Raw genomic sequence first — 24,278 nt, 5'->3', positions numbered from 1 at the left:
ATTGAAATCAATAAGATTTGTCTGACATAATCTGCCCACGGTAAAGTTATGCTGCCTCGGATCCTGCAACCAGTGGATTGTAGAGAGTCCACTATCCTTTCCTTCAGAAGGGTCTACATCAATTTTCCCACTGCCCAGGTAAGGCTAACCAGCCTGTAATTTCCAGCCTCCTCTCTGTTACCACTTTTATGAAGAGGGACCATCTCTTCCCTTCTCCAGTTCTTTGGGACCCCGCCAGACTCCAAAGATCTGTTGAACAGATCCTTCAGCAGACCTGCCAGAACATCTCTGAGCTCCCTTAGTATCATAGGTTGAATCCCATCTGGCCCCATGACTTTGTCCACTTTCAGTTTTGGCAGTTGCACACAGACATTTTCCTCTGTAAATGGTGTCATATCTACCCTTCTCTCACATGCATCCTTAGCAGCTATTAGTGGTCCTTCTCCAACCCCTTCTTCCTGTCTTCTGTAAAAACTTAATAGAAGCATTTATTTATTTAGCATTTCTGCATTTTGCGGAGAAAGAGAGATTGCACGGGTGCCGCACAGTGCCCTCACATCGACTGCAGTCTTTGCAGCAGCCTGCCCGCTTCCGGCAGCCTAAACAGCCACTTAGTTCGTCTAATGCATCCCACCGGCCCTGCTGCTATGAGCGGCTTCATGGGGCATACCGCCAAACTGGTCTGCTGGCTTAGTATCACCTCCTCCCCCACTATCAGCCTGGCAGTACAGACGGGCACCTATCTTTCCATCCATTGCAATGGTCTGCAGAGATATGTGCAGCTAAAATTCAAGCACTGCACAAAGGGGCAGATTTTCAAAGAGTTACGCGCATAACTCCGAAAACCTGCTCCTGCGCACGCCCCGGGACGCACGTATGTCCCGAGGCTTTGAAAAAGGGGCGGGAAGGGGGCAGGGTCGTAGGCATGGCGCTGGTCTGGGGGTGGTCCGGGGGCGGGACCGAGGTCTCCGGCACAGCGGCTGTGCCAGGGGATGGCGGGCTGGCAGCCGGCCGGTGAGTGCAAGAGGCAGGCATAAATAATTGAAACAAGGTGGGGGGGATTTAGGTGGTGCTGGGGGGGGTGGGTTAGATAGGGGAAGGGAGGGTAAGGTGGGGGGGAGCAGAAGAAAGGTTCCCTCCGAGGCCGCTCTGATTCAGAGCGGCCTCGGAGGGAACGGGGAAAGCCATCGGGGCTCTCCTAGGGCTCGGCGCGTGCAAAAGCATGTTATAACATTTATTTATTTATTCATTTAAAATCTTTTCTATACTGTCATTAAGTTATTTACCATCATAACGGTTTACAGGCTGGCACAAATAGGCAAAACAAATGTTAGTACTTTAACAGAGGTGCCAATAGATAACTGGTAACATATAATTACATACAATATCTATTTGAATCATGTCATACAATGTCCATTGAATACATGTCTCGTAGTTAGCTTACATGTGATTCGTTCTTGTACTTTCAGGTTAAATCTACTTTTATCAGTGAGAGTTTAAAAATAGTTGCCAGTGGCAAGTGTAACTAGTCGTTTGGTGCTGATTTGTAACGCCAGCTTTTCCTTACTTACTTTCTCTGTTCTCTTTGTAAAAGGCCTGTTTGAAAAGCCATGTTTTCAGACTTATTTTGAATAGTTTGAAATGTCCCTGTAATCTTACTTCCAGGGGGATAGTATTCCATAAGATGGGTCCAGCCAGTGACAGTGCTCGTTCTCTGACCTGGGTTAGCTGTGCTGTTTTAACTGACGGGATGGTTAGGAGGGTTCGTTTGCTGATCTGAGATTTCTATGTGGTACATGTACCCATAGCGCTGTTTTGAGCCATTCTGCTTTTTCATCATGAATCAGTTTGTGTATGGTGCAGAGTGCTTTAAATTGTACTCTTTGTTCTATCGGTAACCAGTGTAGTGCAGCTAGTGTGTCAGTGATGTGGTCTCTTTTCCTTTTACCTGTGAGAATTCTTGCTGCGGAGTTCTGCAAAATTTGTAGTGGTCTTATTGTCCTATAGGGTAATCCAAGTAGCAGCACGTTGCAGTAATCCGTGCTTGCGAATATTAGTGCTTGTAGTATTGTGCGGAAGTTTGATGTTGTCAATAACGGTTTGAGTTTCCTTAGGACCATTAGTTTGGCATATCCTTCTTTAACTTTCAGTGCTATGTGGTGTTTAAAATTTAGCGCACACAAATACAACCCGCACGCACAGATTTTAAAATCTGCCCCAAAGTGTCTCACACCACTCGGCAATTTTGCAGCACTCGGTCAGTGTACTGGGGATGAAGCTAGTATTATCCCAGTCAACATATACGTTAAGAGAAGAATCTTATCAGCTAATCTTGACTAGATTTGGCTTCACTGGTGAAAGAATGGAGTCAAGCTATACATAATGTATGATATTTCAGCAAGAAAAAGCAAGAAAGAGACTAACTTTTTTTTTTTTTTTTTTTACTCAAATATTTTTCTGTTATTAAAGTTAGGACTATGAAGTATCCTAGAAAGCATAACCAATTTATAAAATCATTTATTTTGCACTCTTTTCTAGCTTAAGTAGTTTTGTGAAGTCCAATGAAAATGGCAGTGGGGTGACATTCAGGTCCGGTGCCGATGTTAGTATGGACATTGGCGTGTCTGGTTTTGGAGGTGATTCTGCTATTGACAGAGCCTTGCAGATGGTAAGTACATATTATTCTTAAGATGTTACCACTAATTTTCTTTCATATAAATCATTAATTGTGAATAGTGATAAATATACCAAGATAGCAAGGTGACAAAGAATGAGAAGAATATACTCTGCTGCATTTCCTTTCTTCCCATTTCTGTGTACATCCAGCTAATGCATGGACTGCAGTGTATGCCTGTGGAATTGAATTTACAGAGGCTTGGGGCGTAAGCTATAGTGCACATTGAGCTGATCTGATTAAAATAACAAGGTGTAGGAGCATAGGCAAGGGCTTGACTATATCACATGTACCGTATTTTTCGCACTATAAGACGCACCTGACCATAGGACGCACCTAGGATTTAGAGGAGGAAATTAAGAAAAAAAAAATTCTGTCCCCATGATGGGCTCTGTACGGAGCTCCCCCCTGGTGGCCGTCCGTGGGATTTTTTTTTGTTTTGTTTTTTTATAGTAAGGCAGAGAACATCCACACAGGTACTCACACTCACTGGTTTTCTGTCCCTCACATACATACATAGGCTCTTTCACATTCACTAGCTCTCTTCACTTATACACATACCCACAGACAATCACACACTCAGACTCTCCCTCATACACATCTCTCTCACACCAGTTATTTTAAAATTTCATGACTGCTCCAGAGTTCAATAATAAATAGTCAGGGCTATATTACATTGATTAGGAGAGCAATTGCTCCTAATATTTCAACAGGTAGTCACTTAATCAGCACAGGCAGTAATTCTATTTGCTGGTCTGTGTCATGTGTCCTCCATCCTAGGCAGTATACCACCCCCATGACCCTTCAATACATCCAAACCACAACGAGTGAAGTTCTTACTTTGGACTGCAAGTGAGAGCCTCCGACGGCAGAGCCCGAGCTCCCTGCCGGTTCCCGGTGCATCTCACTGCAAGATCGGCGTGGCGCAGGTCAGTCATCACCTGTTTAAACCGCGTGGGCTACGGAGTCCCCTCCAGTTCAAACAGATTCCTGCCGGTCTGCTGTTCCCGCGGTGCAGCTTGCTGCGAGGGTCGCCGCGGCGCAGGTCAGTCATCACCTGTTTGAACCGCGTGGGCTACGGAGGCCCCTCCAATTCAAACAGATCCCTGCCGGTCTGCTGTTCCGCGGTGCAGCTTGCTGCGAGGGTCGCCGCGGCGCAGGTCAAATGCCAGCCGTCTGAACTGGAAGGGCCTCCGTAGCCCATGCAGGTCAAACAGGTGATGTCTGACCTGCGCCGCGGCGACCCTCGCAGCAAGCTGCACCGCGGGAACAGCAGACCGGCAGGGAGCTCAAGTTCCGCCGGCAGAATACACACGCCTACACCACCATGCTGATTGGGCGGAGTTGGGAGGAGGCGGGGGACGGCGCGCGAGAGGGAGAGCTGCTACATTCGCTCCATAAGACGCACCCACATTTTCTCCCCATTTTTTGGGGAAAAAAAGTGCGTCTTATGGAGCGAAAAATACGGTAATTCACCTCCAGGTGCTTGTCTTAAGATCTGGATTCTAGCATCGCTGTCAGTTTTGTAGTCTAAACTTTTTACCTAGTTTTCAAGTGTTCATGTCAGACAGCCATCATAATAATATAACATAATTGTACAAAATTGTCTGCCTTTATGTAGCACACCCCAAAGATTGAAGGTTCTCATATTTTTGCAGTTTATTTTCTGGGGCACTAGCAATTTGCAGAAACTGAAAATACATAGCATTAAAGGTCAATGAGGACTGATCTTTCTGGAATGAAGTACATAACAGTGAAGAACTTTCCAGGCTGCTGCTCTTAATTTTTACCCAAATATTAAATGCATAATATATTAAAAATTCTATTACAAAATTGTGTTTATCATTCCTGGGGTTTGTAAATTTGAATTTTGATATTCATTCTTAATTACAGCAGTGAATTAATTAGATATTTGTCCTTTACCATCTGAATTCTGAAATGAAGTATGGTTAAATTTGAAAACCGTTTCTCGAAACAAGGTGCCATGTCTGTCTAATATATAAAAATATGATTAAGCGCTGCATGAAACTCAAGCGTATGGGGAGTATTCATTTTTTATGAGCAACAAAAATTATATATTTAAAAAAAGTGAGAAAAGGAGTGAATGTTGGGACCAATGATTAGTTATAACCTGTAAAGCAGTAGAAACTTAATACTGACAAAGTAAATGCTCGGTGTTATGAGGGTCCCGCTATACGAATATAACGTCTTCTGTCTCAGAATTTGAAACTTATTATCCAAGTGTACATTTGTGAAATTGTCAAAAATGAATGTCGTTAGGAACTGAAACAAGACGTTCCACCCAAAAGTAATGGAGCCTACTTTCCAAGTCACGAGTGTGCGTGTCCACAATATGTACATGTGTGTGGATCCAAAAAGAACCCCAAACCCTACCCCTATCAGAATTCTCCTGTCCCTCTCATATGTCCTGAGAATTTGGTGTGGATAGGACACCAGCACAAAACCAACATAGCAATGTTATATGCCTTCTTTACCTTCTGAAAGTAGGCTAAATATAATCTAATTCTTTATTTTTTTTACAGTATGAAAATGCTGCAGAAGGTCCAGGGAAAGAGCCCATCACCTTTGAAAATGCAATGTATTCAGCCATGCATGACAGCGGAGTTAGTGTTGTGAATATTGATCAGCCAGTACATGTAAGCTATGAGCTACCAGGTTGTGGTTTGTCATTTCCTCTTGTCGATTTCCTTTGTTTCCTCATTCTTTTCACAGTTCTTCTGTCTATTATCTGATCTTCTTTTACTTCACTCCTCTTTCTTTTCCACATCTCCCTTTTTGGTTTATCAGCAGTGTTCTGCTTTCTCCTCTTTTCAGGCACTGTCTCCATAATCTGATGACAGACTCTCAATAAATGTTTTACGCATTTCCAAAAATTCAAATGTTTAAAGAAACTAGTATTAAAAATGTATCTAATGGAAGACCAAAAATTATGCAGAATGAATACAAACGTGTGTTTGCATCTACTCTGACTTCTTATTCTCCAGTAACGTATTCATAATCAAAAGGCAACACAGAGGCTACTGACATCTTATAAACTAACTGATTTTTTGTGGCATAAATTTTCAGTAGAAGAGTTCACTTTGTGGTTATAATGCAATAATTATATTTTCTTAGACTGTTTTTGTTTCATCGCAAAGTCACGGAATAGGAGGCGATGTCCTACTGTGGCAGCTGGTAGCTTGTTAAAAGATAGAAAGCAGAGAGTTGGATTAAATGGTCAATTTTCCCACGGGAAAGAGACGAATAGTGGTGTGCCCCAGAGAACTGTATTGGGACTGTTGCTTGCTGTTTAATATTTACATAAATGATCTGGAAAAGGGAGCTACCAGCAACTCAAAGTTGTTAAAACATGAAATGTACCAAGAGGAACTACAGAAGGACCTTGCCAGACTGTAAAATTAGACATCTAAGTGGAAGATTACATTTAATTTGGACAAGAGTAAAGTGATGCATATAAAAAAAATAATTCTAATAAAAGGTATGCAATGCTAGGTTTCATACTTGTTGCGCCAGGAGGTGGACCTTTGGCCCAGTGGAGGATTGGTAGGCTCCCTGGTCGGACCCAGAGAGCGCCTGCCACCAGGAGGTGGAGCACAAGAGGAGACAGAGACTAGCTGGAGCTTCGCCACTAGCAACCCTAGGTACCCCCGGGTTGAGTCCTTGGGTACCTGGGCCGCCTGGTCTTAGGTGGGCCTTGCAGGATCTCCTTGATAGGAAGTTCAGGGGTGAGCCCACCATAATCAAGGGTGCGCAGTCGATACTCAGGCCAGAAGTCCTTGGTGCCTGAGAAGGCCAGAAGAGAGTCTCTGAATGTATGGCAAGGAATAAGGCCAGAATCAAGGAAGCCTGGTCAGCCAGTGCAAGGGTCAGAGCCAGTAATCAGTCCGTAGATAGTCAGGCAAAGCAGGGGTTAGTTACCAGTAATCAGTCCGTAGATAGTCAGGCAAAGCAGGGGTTAGTTACCAGTAATCAGTCCGTAGATAGTCAGGCAAAGCAGGGGTTAGTTACCAGTAATCAGTCCGTAGATAGTCAGGCAAAGCAGGGGTTAGTTACCAGTAATCAGTCCGTAGATAGTCAGGCAAAGCAGGGGTTAGTTACCAGTAATCAGTCCGTAGATAGTCAGGCAAAGCAGGGGTTAGTTACCAGTAATCAGTCCGTAGATAGTCAGGCAAAGCAGGGGTTAGTTACCAGTAGTCAGTCAGTGGATAGTCAGGCAAAGCAGGGGTTAGTTACCAGTAATCAGTCCATAGATAGTCAGGCAAAGCAGGGGTTAGTTACCAGTAGCCGGTCAGTGGATAGTCAGGCAAAGCAGGGGTTAGTTACCAGTAATCAGTCCGTAGATAGTCAGGCAAAGCAGGGGTTAGTTACCAGTAATCAGTCCGTAGATAGTCAGGCAAAGCAGGGGTTAGTTACCAGTAATCAGTCCGTAGATAGTCAGGCAAAGCAGGGGTTAGTTACCAGTAGTCAGTCAGTGGATAGTCAGCCAAAGCAGAGGTCAAGTTCCAGGAGACAGTCAGATGTGGTCGAGTTCAGGCAGAGGTCAGTTCCAGGCAGCGTGCAGACATGGTCGTGGAAAATAGGCAGAAGGTCAGAGGCATGCTGCGATCAACATAATCAAAGGGAAGCCGAGGTCAGTACCGAGAAGACAGTCCGAAAGGTACTACCTGGGGAGACAAGGAGACAGAAGGACGCTGGAACAGAACTGGAACAAAGGCTGGAACGAGACTGGAACAAAGGCTGGAATGAGACTGGAACATAGACTGGAATGCAGAGGCAAACTAGAAATCATTAGGATCGACCCGATTGCCAAGGCAAGGAAGTGAGGGTAGGAGCTTCCTGTTATAATGCGATCAATCAGGGCATGCCGCGGAGCTGGGATCTGCCCCTGGCCCTTTAAGTTGCCAGGCAGTCCACGCACGCGAGCCTAGGGGTGGGGCCAACGCTGGAGGACAAAGGCCCGGCGACCGCTGCCGCAGGACGCCAAGGCCTACCTGTGCTTGCCACTGCTGCAGGGGAGGACGACCCGGGACCCTTGGAGGAGCTGGAGAGGTGAGCAAGCCCGGGCATGGGCCGAGTGCGGACGTGATGCGCAACAATACTAGAGTTACCACCCAGGAAAAGGATTTTGGAGTCATATTGGACAATATGATGAAATCCTCAGTTCAGTGAGTGGTAGTAGTCAAAAATCAAATAGAATGTTAGGAATTATTCAGAAAGGAATGAAGAATAAAATGAGAATATCACAATGTCTCTGTTGTGATGCTTGGTGCATATTGAATATTGTATTGTCCTATATATCAAAAAATATATAGTGGAACTAGAAAAGGTACAAAAAAAAGCAACAAAAATGTTAGGATGAAATGACTCTCTTATGAACAGGTTAGGGCTCATCAGCTTGGAAAAGAGATGACTAAGAGGAATTTGATCATGAGGGTTGAAACAGATAAAAAGGAAATGGTTATTTTTCCTTTCAAACAATACTAAGTCTAGGAGACACTTCATGAAACTAACAGGTAGAAAACTTAACAAATCAGAGAAAGTATTTTTTCACTCAGTACACCATCAAGTTGTGAAATTTTAAGGGACAGTGTCAGCATGAGCCATTCTTGCTGAGGCACAGTTGACACTGCCCCATGGGCAGCTCCATGAGGCCTGTGCCAACAACTGGAGAACACGTTTTGGTACAGACCAGGCTAAGGCTTCACCTGAACCAGATGCCTCCCCCACAGATTGGGCCCTTGGGTTCTGGCGGTTAGTAGGACTTAGAAGATTCAGGGAGCTAGGCAGGGTTCAGTGGCAATCCAAGACTCGGGGCCAGCAGCAGACATGGCATAATCCAATTGCAGGGCTAGAGTCAGGATCAGGCAGCAAGTAAGGAATATATCTAAGTCCAAGGCTGAGGTTGGAACCAGAGAGACTGGCCTAGACATACAAGACACAGGGGACAAGACCAAGAGACAAGGCACAGCAGGACTCTGAAGACAAGGGTAAGGCGGAGGGCCAACACAATGAGACAGAGATAGGACAGGCTGAAGGCAAGGCTTGGGCGAGGCAAGGTTGGAAGGCAGGCTGGATGAAGCAAGGCACTACTGGAACATGAAGGACATTGCTAAGGCAAAGAAGAGGAGTTGTGGCTGGGTTAAAATACCCAGCCGCATGGCGGCGTCAGGAGGCGCTTGCTAGGGGAATTCCTGATGTGGGGCCTGCAAAGAATGCCATGTGGTGCGCACGCGTGCCTAAGGAGTCATGGGAAGGAGTTGAAATGGTGGTGTTCTGTTCCATGCAAGAGCAGCGTTGATGTTGGCGGTGTCCTGGCCGCGGTTTGTTGCTGCAGCCATCGGGGTAATTGAAACCACTCGCGTGGCTGACCTGCAAGAGGCAAGCATAACAGAAATTTGTTGCCAGAGGATGTGATCAAGTAGGGATGTGCAGAGGGACGTCATACGTTGCATTTGGGATTCAGATTCGTCAGGGGGCAAATACGTTGCATTCGGCCGTATGGCACCCCGATACATTAATACGTCGATTTCTATTCGTTCCCCCGCTAAAATTAAATTAACTACAACCCCCCACCCTCCTGACCCCCCCCCCCCCAAAACTTACCAAAACTCCCTGGTGGTCCAGCGGGGGGTCCGGGAGCCATCCCCTGCACTCACACCCTTGGTCCCGGTTTCAAAATGATGCCGATAGCCTTTGACCTACTATGTCACAGGGGCTACCGGTGCCATTTGTCAGCCCCTGTCATATGGCCATCTTGTGCTCCTACCATGTGACAGGGGCTGACCAATGGCACCGGTAGCTCCTGTGACATAGTATGGGCAAAGGCTATCGGCGCCATTTTGATTACTGGCAGCCGACGGTCCGAGTGCAGGAGGTCGCTCCCGGACCCCCGCTGGACCACCAGGGAGTTTTGGTAAGTCATGGGGGGGTCAGGAGGGTGGGGGGTTTGTTTAAATTGGTTTCTTTAGGCTGCCGTATAATTCGGCGAAGATTCGTGTATTCGTGGGGAATTGCGATACATTTCGCTTCCCCACGAATACAACGAATATGGCCACATCCGTTGTGGATTGCCAATACGTAGGGACCGAATGCACACCCCTATGATCAAGGCATCTAGACAGCTGGGTTTAAAAGGAGTTTGGACAAGTTTCTGGAGTAAATGTCCATAAACATTATTAGCCAGGTAAACTTGAGAAACCCACCACTTATCCTTGGAAGTGAGCAAGAAGAAATAGATCTACTCTTTGGTATCTGCCAGACACATAATAATCTAGACTGGTCACTGTCATAGACAAGATGGTGGGCTTAATGAATCTTTGCTCTGACTCAACATGGCACATCTTATGATGTAGGATCCTGGTTTTAATTATTATGGTTCTGTTAAATTGTCCAAGTGACTCAAATATATGCATTATTCAATCTATTTTATATTGTAACTCAGTGTTGGATTTAGGACTTTGCCACCGCAAAGTATTGTTGGAGCTGTCACCCCCTTTGCAAAAGATCTAAAGCATAACCTTCTTTGCTCTGCTCTATCTGCTTCAGATTCACTTCCTCCTCTCAAGCCCCTGAATGACAGGAGGAGAGAGGATGGATTAGAGAACAGAGTGGTTTTTCTTTGCTCCCTGCTGTGTGCTCTGGTGTTACCCCTCTCCTCATTGCAAGCAGGGAGGGACTGGAATAGTGTAGCAGTTTTTCTTACCTCTGTCACTTCTAGCCTCATCCCTCCCATCCTTTTCTCTGCACTTGGAAGGGAGGGGCTGGAGCAGGAAGAAGCAGGCTCTTCTCTGATGAGTGAGATTAAGCACCGTTTCTAGCAAGCTGCAGCTGCTGCCCCTCCCCCCCCAACAAATCCTGCTGCCCTAGGCACAGGCCTAGAGTGCCTATTGGCAAATCCAAGCCTGTTATAACTCACATCAAGCGTTTTATATGGCTGGAAGTGAGAAAGAAAGCCAAATAAATCATTGTTTTTATTTAACTAATTTTTTATTTTTATTTAATGCTTGGATATCTGAATAGGACTTCATGCTTTTACAGGTTACTGCATCAAATAATGGCAACATGGGAGAGAATTTTGACAATCCTACCTATGCTCGTACCATATTTACTAGTCCACAGGCTTCTACTAGTACAGAAACAGCCACGGTAAGTAATGGTCACTTTCTAAAATGTATATCTAGAATGTTCTAGGAAAAGTAAAAAGTCATGGGATAAGTGACGATGTCCTTTTGTGGATTACAAACTGGCTAAAAGACAGGAAACAGAGTAGGATTAAATGGACAATTTTCTCAGTGGAAGGGAGTGGGCAATGGAGTGCCTCAGGGATCTGTATTGGGACACTTACTTTTCAATATATTTATAAATGATCTGGAAAGAAATACGACAAGTGAGGTAATCAAATTTGCAGATGTTACAAAATTGTTCAGAGTAGTTAAATCACAAGCAGATTGTGATAAATTGCAGGAAGACCTTGTGAGACTGGAAAATTGGGCATTGAAATAGCAGATGAAATTTAATGTGGATAAGTGCAAGGTGATGCATATAGGGAAAAATAACCCATGCTATAGTTACACAATGTTAGGTTCCATATTAGGTGCTACCACCCAAGAAAGAGATCTAGGCGTCATAGTGGATAACACATTGAAATCGTTAGTTCAGTTTGCTGCGGCAGTCAAAAAAGCAAACAGAATGTTAGAAATTATTAGAAGGGAATGGTGAATAAAACGGAAAATGTCATAATGCCTCTGTATCGCTCCATGGTGAGACCATACCTTGAATACTGTGTACAATTCTGGTCGCCGCATCTCAAAAAAGATATAGTTGTGATGGAGAAGGTACAGAGAAGGGCGACCAAAATGATAAGGGGAATGGAACAGCTCCTCTATGAGGAAAGACTAAAGAGGTTAGGATTTTTCAGCTTGGAGAAGAGATGACTGAGGGGGGGATATGATAGAGGTGTTTAAAATCATGAGCGGTTAGAACAGGTAAATGTGAATCTGTTATTTACTCTTTCAAATAATAGAAAGACTAGGGGGCACTCCATGAAGTTAGCATGTGGCAGATTTGAAACTAATCGGAGAAAGTTCTTTTTCACTCAGCGCACAGTAGTGCAGTTAGTGTAGCTGTGTTTAAAAAAGGATTGGATAAGTTCTTGGAGGAGAAGTCCATTACCTGCTATTAATTAAGTTGACTTAGAAAATAGCCACTGCTATTACTAGCAACAGTAGCATGGAATAGACTTAGTTTTTGGGTACTTGCCAGGTTCTTATGGCCTGGATTGACCACTGTTGGAAACAGTGGCCAGCTTGGGGGGGCCTCCTGACCCCCCCCCCCCCCAAGGCTTGCCAATAATCCCTGGGGGTCCAGCAGGGGTCCGGGAGCGATTTCATTGTCGGCTGCCAGGAATCAAAATGGCGCCTATAGCCTTTGCCCATACTATGTCACAGGGGCTACCGGCGCCATTGGTCAGCCCCTGTCACATGGTATGAGCACAAGAAGGCGCCGATGGCCATGTGACAGGGGCTGACCAATGGCGCCGGTAGCCCCTGTGACATAGTAGTTCAGAGGCTATTCGGCACCATTTTGAGGAGCACGGCTTGCAGTAGCACACCGGGCACGGAGGGACAAATGGAACCCGGGACCCCGCTGGACCCCCAGGGATGTTAGTAAGTCTTGGGGAGGGATCGGGATGGTGGGGGGGGGGGTTGTATGTAATGTATTAAAATGAATTTAAATGCTTGGGGTGGGGTTTTTTTTAGCTTCGTTTCCCGCTTCGTTTTTTGGGCCGGTTTCGGGTTTCCTCGTTTCGTTTTTAAAAAAAACTAAACGAGAAAACCCGAATTTTACCACGAAGTATCCGAGTCAAAAAACGACCCGGTAGAAAAAAACGAAGCACATCTCTACTGGCAAGTACCCAAGCATTAAATAGATCTCAAGCTACTGTTGCTTATTAATTAATAGCAGTTTATGGATTTTTCATCTAGGAACTTATCCAAACCTTTTTTAAATCCAGTAACACTAACTGCTGAAACCACATCCTCTGACAATGAATTCCAGAGTTTAACTGCACTGAGTGAAAAATATTTTTCTTCGATTTGTTTTAAATGAGCTACTTGCTAACTTCATGGTCCTTCTATTATCTGACAGAGTAAATAACCAATTTATATTAACTTGTTCAAATCCTTTCATGGTTTTGTAGACTTCTATCATATCCCCCCTCAGTCGTCTCTTCTCCAAACTGAACAGCCTTAACTTCTTTAGCCTTTCCTCTTAGGGCAGCCGTTCCATGCCCCATATCATTTTGGTCACCCTTCTCTATACTTTCTCCAGTGCAGCTATATCATTTTTGAGATGCAGTGACCAGAACTGCATACCATATTCAAGGTGTAGTCTCACCATGGAGCGATACAGAGGAATTATGACATCCTCTGTTTTATTTTCCATTCCCTTTCTAATAATTCCTAACATTCTGTTTGCTTTTTTGATCACCACAGCACACTGAACTGACGATTTTAATGTATTATCCACTATGATGCCTAGATCACTTTGCTGGGTGGTAACTCCTAAGATAGAACGTAACATGAGGCAACTGAAATTCTATTGTTTGTTGGGTCATAGAATCATGTGACTTAAGTAATGGCAAATCATCTAGGAGGAAAAGGGGAGGGAGATGAAATGAGAAACCACCTCTCAGCTTGATGTTATAAGTGAAAATGATGAATCAGAAATGTGAGAATAAGGGACAGGGCTAACTTTTGTGCCAGCAGTGTCCTGTGTGAACACTAGGGACAGCACCCTCCATTGGCCAGAGTTGTGGTACTACCTCAAATTGCCACCACTCACATTGCTGAAACAGTGGCATCTTGTGCAATTGCACAGGTCTCAAACCTACATATTAATTTATCATAATAAAATCGCTCATAGATATCATAGGCACAACAACATATTGATGGCAACTTTCAAACTGTGTGAGTAGATGTAAAGTTCCCAGTTATTTTTTTACCTGCAGACCTGTCATTTTTCAAAGGGAACTTTTTCTTGGCTAATCTGCGGGAAATACAGTTTAAAATTCTACATCGCACTTACATATCTAAAGATAAGGGGGGTGCGAATCTGATGAATGCTTAAAATGTTTGCATCTTCGGGAGGAATTCTGTCACATGTTAACGGAGTGCTCTTAGCTGAGTTCTTTTTGGCAAAAAGTGTGTGATGCCATTGAGAGCCCGCTGGGATGTAAAATTCCTCTTTATTAGCATTTGTTTGCCGATGCTCCTCATCTGCCTGGTGGGGGACAGAGGTTCCTTAGTCTCATTGACTTTAGCAAAAAAAAGTGATTTCATTCTGTTGGAATAACAATGAGATACCTGTTTATTGGGAATGGAGTGCAGCAATGATCCGTAATGCTTGGATGGAGCATTTGAGAAAAAAAAGAGTTTGGTACTAAGCATTTTTTTCTACATTTGAGGGGATTTTTTTCAATTATGGGAGAAAGCTTGCCAAGGGATCTTCTCTATGTTGCTATGTCTATTGAGCTTGGACATGGCGGTGTTAGTGTATTGACTGGAGATGGGGTGACTTGGGTATGCATGGAGTGTGTATGATTTGGGGCTGGGGTTTGTAGGGGAGGGTAACTTGTGAGTATAGGCTATTATATTGTGGGGGGGAAATAAAAATGTAAAATGCAGCAAAGCTCAGGTGTTGATATGTATATATCTTGACCTCCTCGCTCTCTGTGTTTTGCAATTATTTTATTCATTGGTAATGTTGTGATGGCTTGTGACCTTGTTTGCTGCATTCACTTCAATAAAAATTATCTTCTTTAAAAAAAAAAAAAAAAAGAAATCCAAATAAATGAATCATTGTTTCTGTTTAAGTAATTCTTTATATTGCTTGGATATCTGAATAGGTCTCCATGTTTTTTACAGGTTACTGCATCAAATAATGGCAACATGGGAGAGAATTTTGACAATCCTACCTATGCTCGTACTATATTTACTATTCCACAGGCTTCTACCAGTACAGAAACACCCAAAGTAAGCAATGGTCACTTTCTAAAATGTATATCTAGAATGTTCTAGAATATACATATATATATATCTGTATATGGTACAACTTACCAATTAAAGAACGTTAGGGAGGTACCCTTCAAGCTATACTGGAGATTTTTTTTTTATTAGTTAGGAAATGTTGCCAGAGATCTGATTTTGCTGGAGATATAAAATACATTTGATTAACAATTTAATGCTTAAAAATGCTAAAGACTGCAGCAAACTGCAGCACACGTGCAACAAGAATTGGAGATTCTAGATAAATGCTGGAGTGTGCCAAGAATTCTACAAAGCACAATGTCAGTAAATCATCCATAAGGCAATTGAAGTTCTATTCTTTGTTGGATCACAGAGGCATGTGACTGAATCAATGGCAAATCATGTAGGGGTGAATGGAAAGGGAAGTGAGATGAGAAACCATCTCTCAGCTTGATGTTAATAAGGGACAGACATGAGATGAGAAATATGAGAATAAGGGACGGAGCAGCAGTGTCCAGTGAGACCATCACGAACGGCGCCCTTTGACCTCATGGGTTCCCCCCAGAGTGCTGCAGTTGGTGGTACTGCCTCAAAGCTGCCATCACCCACACTGCTGAAACAGCAGCATCCTGTGCGACTGTACAGGTCACAAACTCCTAAAGCCAGCCCTCATCAGGGTTAACTGCGGGCTACATATTATTTCAGTATAATAAAATTGCTCATAGATAAGGACTGTAATGGGGGAGTTTAATGTTCAGGTAAAGGCTTTCAGGCTAATTTTAAAATGAGCGTGCATGCGCCCATACACATGCATATTGGTGCACGAGCGGAGATACGCTTGAATTTTGCACACGAATGATTTAAAATACTGCTACTACAGCAAACCCACTAGGCATATCTCCTATAGAACTTTGCCAGCTTTAACGCACGTATGTAAGCAGATTATAAAACATGCTCGCACAGGGGACATTACCAGTTTTTCAAATTAGTCCACCAGTTTGCTCCAGTCAATCTCAAAGTCATCCAGACCCCTTTGGTTCTTCATGCTGCACACCTCCCCAGTTGAACCAGACCTTTCACCCTGTCATGTAAGCCCTAAAATGCGAGATTTGCAGACTTGCTTCTCATCAGGAGCAACAGTAAAGTTATGTGGCTAACAAGTTGACGTGAACTATGGACGCTGGTTTTAAAATACGAAGTTATGCACATAATTGTTGGCCCTGCTCTAGAATGCCCATGCCCCACCTCCAACTCCACCCCTTTTCCACCATTTTTTTACTCACATATGCGTTTATATACGCGTAATTTCCGTCTTTTAAATACTCGTCGCTCATGTACGGCCAAGAAACTTGCATATATGGGTATTTTAGTGCCAGCAACGCTTTTAAAATCAACCTCTAAGTTAGCAAAAAGACATGGGCCACCAGAGGGTACTCTGGGAAATAATAAAGAAGCTCACAGTTCCTGTTCAGACTGTGCAGCGGGGTCTTTTTGGGATGGGGCTTAACCATACCTAAATAACCTGTACCTAACTTTCTAGAATGTGACAAGGACCTTTTGGCTCACCCAGTCTGTCACATAGCCTTTGCATTGTGTGACTCTATCATCTTTCACCCTTGCCAGCACCCATTATTTCTGATGCAAGTATGCTTGAATGCTGGCACTATTTTACTGCTGCTACCTCTTCTTTTGGGCTTTTGCAGGCATTAACTGCACCCTACACTGTATAGTAGATTTCATTTTTACAATTTTATATCACGAGTGCTTGTAATTTAGCCTCTGTTTTTCAGAAAAAAATATTACTAACTTATAGTTTATTGAAGACTGCTACATAGTTGCCTGTTTCTATTGTTCCTTTCTTGCATGTCTTCCCGACAGTACATTTTGAATTCCTTAAGTCACTGTATAGACCTTTTTATAGCACTCCAGGAGAACGTAGTCCCTACTTCTTTCTTTAATGAACAGTTCCTGTTCGTTCTTTTTCACGTAGATAAGCAGCTGAATTAGCACCTAGCTAAAAGACTTTGCTAGTCTTAGAGAGCTCCGCCACCTAGTGGCACGGAGGACGTACCCATACAGCATGGCTAATTCATCTGCTATCTATGGAAAACACAGTTTACGGTAAGCAAACTTGCTCTTCTCTGTCAGACTGAGAACCTTCAGGTCTTCAGAGCTGAGAGATCAGAAATACCTTTACAGTTCACCAGGTGCCAGTTCTTGCCCTGCTAATGAGAGTGTTTTTAAAAAATACCAGCATGTATGGAGCCCCTTTAATATCTCGAGACATATAAGAATCACTCTGACTCCTTTTCCCCCTGCATTCATTGCTTGCACAGCATATATGTGTAATAAGTTGCTAGTGCAGTACAGTTAGGTCCTCATTTAATAAGCGTTTTCCTCATAGACACTGTGACATGACTTCAAACCAAGTAACCACGTGTAAATAAGTTTTAGTTACACATGGCAGGTGTGAAGAAGACTTGCTTTTTTTAAATTGTCTTTTAAATTATCTCTGTAAAATAGCAAAAATGTCTGTTAGCCAAAAAGAATTTTAGAAAAATAATTTTGTAGAGCATAGTCCATCTGACTAAGTGGTCCCAGGGAAAAGTCCTTCTGGCTCAGGGTTTGTGAGAAAGAAGCCCTCTATCTTGGGAGTCCCAGGATCGAGGTTCTCTGACTAAGGGGTCACGTAGCCCTTTTATTTTAATGTTGGAAATGTAACATCTGTGTCAGAGATGGATTAACGGTAACTCATATCTCTGTGCATCTACTTCTCTCTTTTTGTGTTTTATGTAAACTTCTCTGAGCATTCTTGGAAGGTTATGCAAATAAATAAAATGTTATGTGTTAGTCTATTGATATGTGTGAGTACAATCTGTTAATGTACTTGGGAATTATTTGTAAATACAGAGTAAAATGAGAGAAACCCTGAGGCCTATACTGTAAGATCTAGAATCCAGAGCATTTTCAGTTCTTTTTTTTTTAGTGTTTTGATAGCAGGTAAGAAAGCTGGTGCACTCCCCATCCATGTTAATGAAAATAACTGCTTTGTATCTTTCAGGAAACAAAATGGAGTTTCTTTAGAAGAAAATTGAAGCAAAGTACTAACTTTGAAAATCCAATATATGGAGAGGTAAATATGAATTGGTTGCAACATGATCAGTGTGTGCAACAGCGCATATCTTTCTTTTTTTTTTTCCTCTCCTCCTGGCATACCTACTCTTGTACAGAGTTTGGCATCATCTGCACTGGAATGTATTTCCTTTAAATCTTTCTGTACCAGTGCTAATATGAAAAGTGAAAAGTAGCTGCCTAAGCACTGATCCCAGAGGGTACCCCATTAGACACTATCTTCACCAGAGTGGACTCCATTAATCACTACATTCTGAGTTCTGTTGCTTAATGAGCTCCTCATCCAGTTAAGTGTTTTCTCCTCCTCCCTTACTGGCTAGTTTGTTTATTAGTCCTTTGTATGGAATGGCCAAAGGCAGTATAGAAGTCCAGATAAGCAACATCCAACTGTGCCACCCTGATCCATCACTCTAGTCACCTCCTCAGAGAATTTAGGTATTCAGCAGCTCAGCATAAATGCTTAACCAAATAGAAAACTAATTGCTATTAAAATTGGTTTATTTTAAATAGTGTCTTTAATTCTGCCTCTAGAATGATAGTTTAAATATTCACGTTCATATTTTATTTCATAATCACTTGGAGCTAGAAAGTTCCATTTCTTCTCATGAATTCTGATGAATCTTGCCTGTCTAAAAGTTTTAACACAGGCATAAAAGTGATATTGAGTCCCATATAAGACTAAGAAGGGTGGGCTTGCAATTAATGTAAATGTTTAATGTACACATAAAGAAAGGAGAAATATGTTTTCATTACCTTGCAAATAACATGATTTGTTTGCATTTCATTATTTAGATGGAAAAGGAACAGGATCAGCAGGAAGTTAAGGAAGAAACACCTTCCTCCTCATCTTCACTGCCTCCTGCGGAACTGCCACACAAAAAGGACCAACCTCCCACTTATACACCGACAGAAGACACATTTAAAGACACCGCTAATCTGGTTAAAGCTGATTTTGATGTATAACTCTAGTTCATGGATTAGGGAATAAATAGACACACCTATTTGCACATTGTTTTTATAGATAGGCAAAAAAAGGGTTAACTTTTAATGCTTCATAAATACATATATACCTTCTAGCCTATAGCAGATGAAGCCTGCTGCAAATATGCCTTGGGTTATTTTTTTTAAAGTATGCCAACTCATATTTTTATGAATAATTATCACGATGTACTATTATGTATATCTTTGCACTGATGCTGTCTGAAAATGTTATAAATATAATGTACATTTGTAAATTTTTTAAAATTATCTTGTCATTGATGTTGCTAATAGACATATGTGTGAAATTGGTTGTGGCATTTTTGGGGGGGAGTACTAAAAATGATTACATTAGAAATTCAGGCTCTATATAGAGAAGTTATTCATGCATAAAACCTTTTTATAACAGCACCTCACAAAACATGATTTATTGGTCATTTCTTCTCATTTAGCTCTATCCTTATCTCCATTCTTTCTCACACATACACACGTGCAGAGCTACCCCTTTAAGGATTTACATGCAGATTTTATTTCATGTGTTTCAGCTGAGTATCAGGAGCAGTGGCATGATGAATTGATCATTTCATCATTCTGAATGAGTAAAATACAAATATGGATGTAACTTGGTTTTCCTCTAATTGCACCTTTAAGGAATGTAGTCGGACTCAACAGCTGGGCAGATCTACTTCCAAATTAAGAATGTACAGATTTTATATTGTTAATGATATCTATTTCATATGTCAGGACAGTGCATGCATGTTTTGAAAAAATCTAGGCTTAATATAGATATACTCTGTACATGTAAAATGAATGCATACCCAGTTCTAATACTAACCCAGGCATATACTTGTGTAAATAGTTGATCAGCCATCTGCTCATTTGAATCCTTGTTTGGGTACTATGCAGCAGTGGAAAGACAACAAAATGCTGGATGTGCTGCTTTCCTGCCTCCTGCATTGTCACTGCATCCTCGTATCATCATATTTTCACATAGTTTCTCTGAGTTAGGTACATCTGTTTTAAAAGACTATTTTGCATTTTCCTAATTAAACAGCAGTTAGAAAAGGAAAGGTGTGATTGGATGGAAGAGAATCCTGTAACCTGTGGTAAAATTCCATTTACCTCTTGGTTAGCTGTGATTCACCTGCCTGATCATTTAAAATATAGCAGGTTTGAGTGGGTGGGGGTAGGTTTTCTCCAGAACTAGCCATTTTCTAAGCGCAAAAATTATTCCAAGGACTGCAATAAAACATTTCACCACAAGCAAAGGCATGGCTTACTACTGCCGTGTAACATGTACACTGGAACTACCAATATTCTTACCATCCAGGAACATCAATAAGTGGCTATGTTATTAGAGATGTGCTTCGTTTAAAGATATCGGGCTGGGCTTTGGATCGGGCCCTTTTTTTTTTATTATTGGCAATTTTCGACAAAGTGCATTAGTGCGCACTAATGGGCCTTACTGAGCACTAACAACCAGTTAGTGCGCACTATCTCAGCATTAGTGCGAAGTACACTGAACGAGATAGTGTGCACTAGCTAGATGTTAATGCGCATTAAGGCTCGTTAGTGCGCACTAACAGGTTAGTTAGTGCGCCCTAATAGAACTTACAGCGCACTAAGTATGTGTTAGTGCGCTGTAACTAATATTAGTGCGCACTAAAAAATGCAACTTAAAAATTAAAAATTATCAATTCAGAGGAGTTTGTTAGCTAGAAAAACAGTACGCACTAATTGGTATTACTGCGCACTAACAGATATGTAGAGCGCAGTTACTTCGTTAATGCGCACTAACACGAAATACAAATTTTGTGGAGATTTCGGCAAAAATCGCTTCGTATTTCGGCGCTTCCGAACCATGACGAATTAGACAATATCGTCTAATTCATGAAAAACGATTGCACATTCTTAATGCTGATTCCTTAGCTCTCTCCGCAGTAAAGTTTTGGGTTTTCTTTAATGTCAGGCTTCTTTATTACAAAATGAAGAAGTAGAATTTGGAATAACATCTGACATACACTGTGAGCATACTGCATCTCATACTCTGTTCCCCGCAGATGTGGGGGATGCTGAATGTACTGTAATTCTCACAGGAGAACATAGGTACGTTAATCAAAGCTGGCATATACTGTACTAGCATGAACTCACTGTTTTATGGAATTCCTTCACCAGCAGAATGCGTCTTTCCAATAACTCTGCTCCAATTCAGTAATGATGTTGGCAGTAGGTACAGTCAGCTTTGGTATCTTTACCTTTTGTGCCAGGCAGTCACTTCACATTTAGCTTAACAAGGTTCTATCTTCATTAGGAATCTTTGTTAGAGTCTCTTTTCTAAAAGTCTTAGCAGTAGTTGCTAGGGTTCTTTTTAACCCTCTCATTTCCATAAAAGAAAATGCAAAAATGACAGGTTATTTTTAAAAACAATGAATCCATCTTTCTTGGATTGCATATTTATTACCTGAGGTTACTATTAAAAGAAAGGGAAACGGTTTTTATTGATATTGTCTTCTGTTTGTTACCTGGTGATTTCCTCATATTTCTGTTTTTTGCAAATCATCTTTCTGTTTATTTCTGACACATATCAGAACCATTTCAGGTAAGTCTGTGCACCACTGCAGGAGAAACATAATCACTGAACAGTTGATTTAAGGACCCTGCACACAGACTTTGCTAAACCGGTAATAAATTTAATTTGTGCTACTGATTATTCTATACCAGAGTTGACAACATCTATGTAATCCATCCTTAGAATGCTTGTTATAATTGCCAGGAGATATACTTTGATTAGAAAAGAGAACTGGAAAATGATGCTGCTGAATAAATGTGATTAATGTGTTATTTTATCATATTTTTTCCTGAGTCATTTGTTTACAGCTTTTCCTAGTAAGGTGCATGGAAAATGAACAGAATCCACTTTCACTTTGTAGAAACCCAAGAGTGTAATCCATGTTATACGATCACTTGATGATTAAAGTTAAGAAAATGTCTCTCTCATTTACTCTCGTGAAAAATAGCATTCATTTCAAGTTTGATATTTGGATATGCGTGAAGTCTGATACTTCATGCATATCCAGCATAGCTCTCTGCTTCAACAGCAGGGGAGAAGAAAAACTGATACTTCACGCATATCCAGCATAGCTCCCTGCTTCAACGGCAGGGGAGAAGAAAAACTGATACTTCACGCATATCCAGCATAGCTCTCTGCTTCAACGGCAGGGGAGAAGAAAAAAGGATTTGCACTCACAAAGCGGGGAGTAGCTGGCTTGTTACGGCGGTTACTAACCCAAACCAAATAAGCCTAATACTTCACTTTCAATGCATTTCCAGCATAGCTCTCTGCTTTAACGGCAGGGGAGAAGAAAAACTGATACTTCACGCATATCCAGCATAGCTCTCTGCTTCAACAGCAGGGGAGAAGAAAAACTGATACTTCACGCATATCTAGCATAGCTCTCTGCTTCAACGGCAGGGGAGAAGAAAAACTGAACATACACGCATATCCAGCATAGCTCCCTGCTTCAACGGCAGGGGAGAAGAAAAACAACCAATAAGGGCTGAATAACATAGTCTGGGTAAAACAAATAAGCACGGGTGTAGCTAGCTTATTGCGGCGGTTACTTCCCCTACTACCCCTAACTAATCAAGCTTGATATTTCACTTGGATGCAGCTCCATCACTGCTCTCTACATTAATGGTGGGGGTGGAAGGGAAATAGAACCAAAGAGCTAAGAGAAACAGATAAGTATGAGAAAAAATGTGTGAAGCTTGCTGGGCAGACTGGATGGGCCATTTGGTCTTCCTCTGCCGTCATTTCTATGTTTCTATGATATGGAGCAAAAAATGATAAGATGGTGTTTTTCAAGTCCTAGGAAATATTACACTTCAGACAAAGAGTTGAAAAGATGGTTTTTAATAGAGATGTGATTCGGCCGAACCTTTTGGTTCGGCCTTCGTTATCGGCCCGCCGCGGGAAATTCCTTTTTCTCGCAATTTGGGCCAGTTTTAATTCTGTTGCCCCCGAAACAATATCCGAAACCCGCCCCGACCCTTCCAATTTAATTAATTAGAATGGGGTTGTAAAAAAATAAAAACCCCAACCCACCCCAACCCTTCAAATGTAATTAATTGCAACCCCCCCCCCCACTCTCCCGACCCCCCCCCCAAAACTTGCCAAAATTCCCTGGTGGTCCAGTGGGGGTCCCGAGAGCGATCTCCCATTCTCAGGCAGTCGGCTGCCAGTAATCAAAATGGCGCCGATGGCCCTTTGCCCTTACTATGTGACAAGCTATCGGTGCCATTGGCTGGCCTCTGTCACATGATAGGAGCAATGGACGGCTGGCACCATCTTAAAAAATGGTGCGGGCCATCCACTGCTCCTATCATGTGACAGGGGCCGACCAATGGCACCGATAGCCCCTGTCACATGGTAAGGGCAAAGGGCCATCGGCGTCATTTTGATTAGTGGCAGCCGACGGCCCGAGAGGGGGAGATTGCTCCCGGGACCCTGCTAGACCACCAGAGACTTTCGGTAAGTCTTGGGGAGGGTCAGGAAAGTCTTGGTGGGTTGGGAAGGTGGGGGGGGGGGGGTTGCAATTAATTAAATTTGAAGGGTTGAGGGTGGGTTTGGGGTTTTTGTTTTTTTTAATGTGCCCTTTCTCCCAGGCTATACCTATTGCATAAATAAAACCACTTTTAAAAATCACTATTAAATGTAAACTTTATTTGTATGACCTGTCCAGCTATAAAATCTGCTTCCAGGAATTATACAGAATCCCCACAATATATTCAGGAGGGGAAATTATATGACTTTGTATGTTAGGATAAAGTCTGCATGTACATTTTACATGTAGACTTTACTGTTCATTTTCTAAACTAACTTATGCACAAGCTCTGCTGGTAGAAAGTTACATCTGATCTATCAAGGGCATAACTTGTGAGGGTGAATTTACATTCATACTTTATAAATGTGGCACCCCTCCAGTTAGGCCACTAGATGTCCCTAGTTCCCCATAGATAGGATTAGGATTTGGCAGCTCCTCCCCTATAAAGTATAGTCCTGGGAGAATTCTGTGCTAGTGTGGAGCACAGAATTCCCCCCTGCTCAGAATTGCCATTTTCTGCGCAGAATTACCAAATTCTGCGCAGAAAATGGCAGAGGAGACCCCGGCATGACGCAAACTGCGCACATAAAGATGAAGGCCCCAGCGCGCCATTCGCGGTGAAGATGAAGGCCTCCATGTGCTGTGGGATGCGCTCCGCTCACGGCGATGATAAAGGCCCTGACACACCATTCGCGGTGAAGATGAAAGCCCCCATGTGCCGCGAACAGGGTATGCTACGCTCGCGGTAAAGATGAAGGCCCCGATGAGAGAGAATGTGTGTGTGAGAGGAGAGGGGATGGGGTGTGAGAAAGGGGAGGGTGTGAGAGAGGGGAGGAGTTGGGA

The 24,278-nt window shown here is 42.7% G+C and overlaps 1 protein-coding gene across 2 annotated transcripts in view; it reads left to right on the top strand.

Moving 5' to 3' along the window:
* LRP2 (LDL receptor related protein 2) overlaps positions 1–21,682 on the top strand; it is a 769,913-nt gene extending 748,231 nt beyond the window's left edge. For both annotated transcript variants that reach the window (XM_029605680.1, XM_029605679.1), the window contains 6 exons: positions 2,539–2,668; positions 5,218–5,331; positions 10,733–10,840; positions 14,620–14,727; positions 17,783–17,854; positions 18,646–21,682. In XM_029605680.1, coding sequence (XP_029461540.1) covers positions 2,539–2,668; positions 5,218–5,331; positions 10,733–10,840; positions 14,620–14,727; positions 17,783–17,854; positions 18,646–18,816 — 703 coding nt within the window. In that variant the 3' untranslated portion in view covers positions 18,817–21,682. The remainder of the gene's footprint in view (positions 1–2,538; positions 2,669–5,217; positions 5,332–10,732; positions 10,841–14,619; positions 14,728–17,782; positions 17,855–18,645) is intronic.
* Positions 21,683–24,278: the final 2,596 nt, after the last annotated feature.

The sequence above is a fragment of the Rhinatrema bivittatum genome, chromosome 6 (genome assembly GCF_901001135.1).
Source record: "Rhinatrema bivittatum chromosome 6, aRhiBiv1.1, whole genome shotgun sequence".
Classification (NCBI taxonomy): Eukaryota; Metazoa; Chordata; class Amphibia; order Gymnophiona; family Rhinatrematidae; genus Rhinatrema; species Rhinatrema bivittatum.
This window is presented reverse-complemented; position numbering and strand designations above follow the sequence as displayed.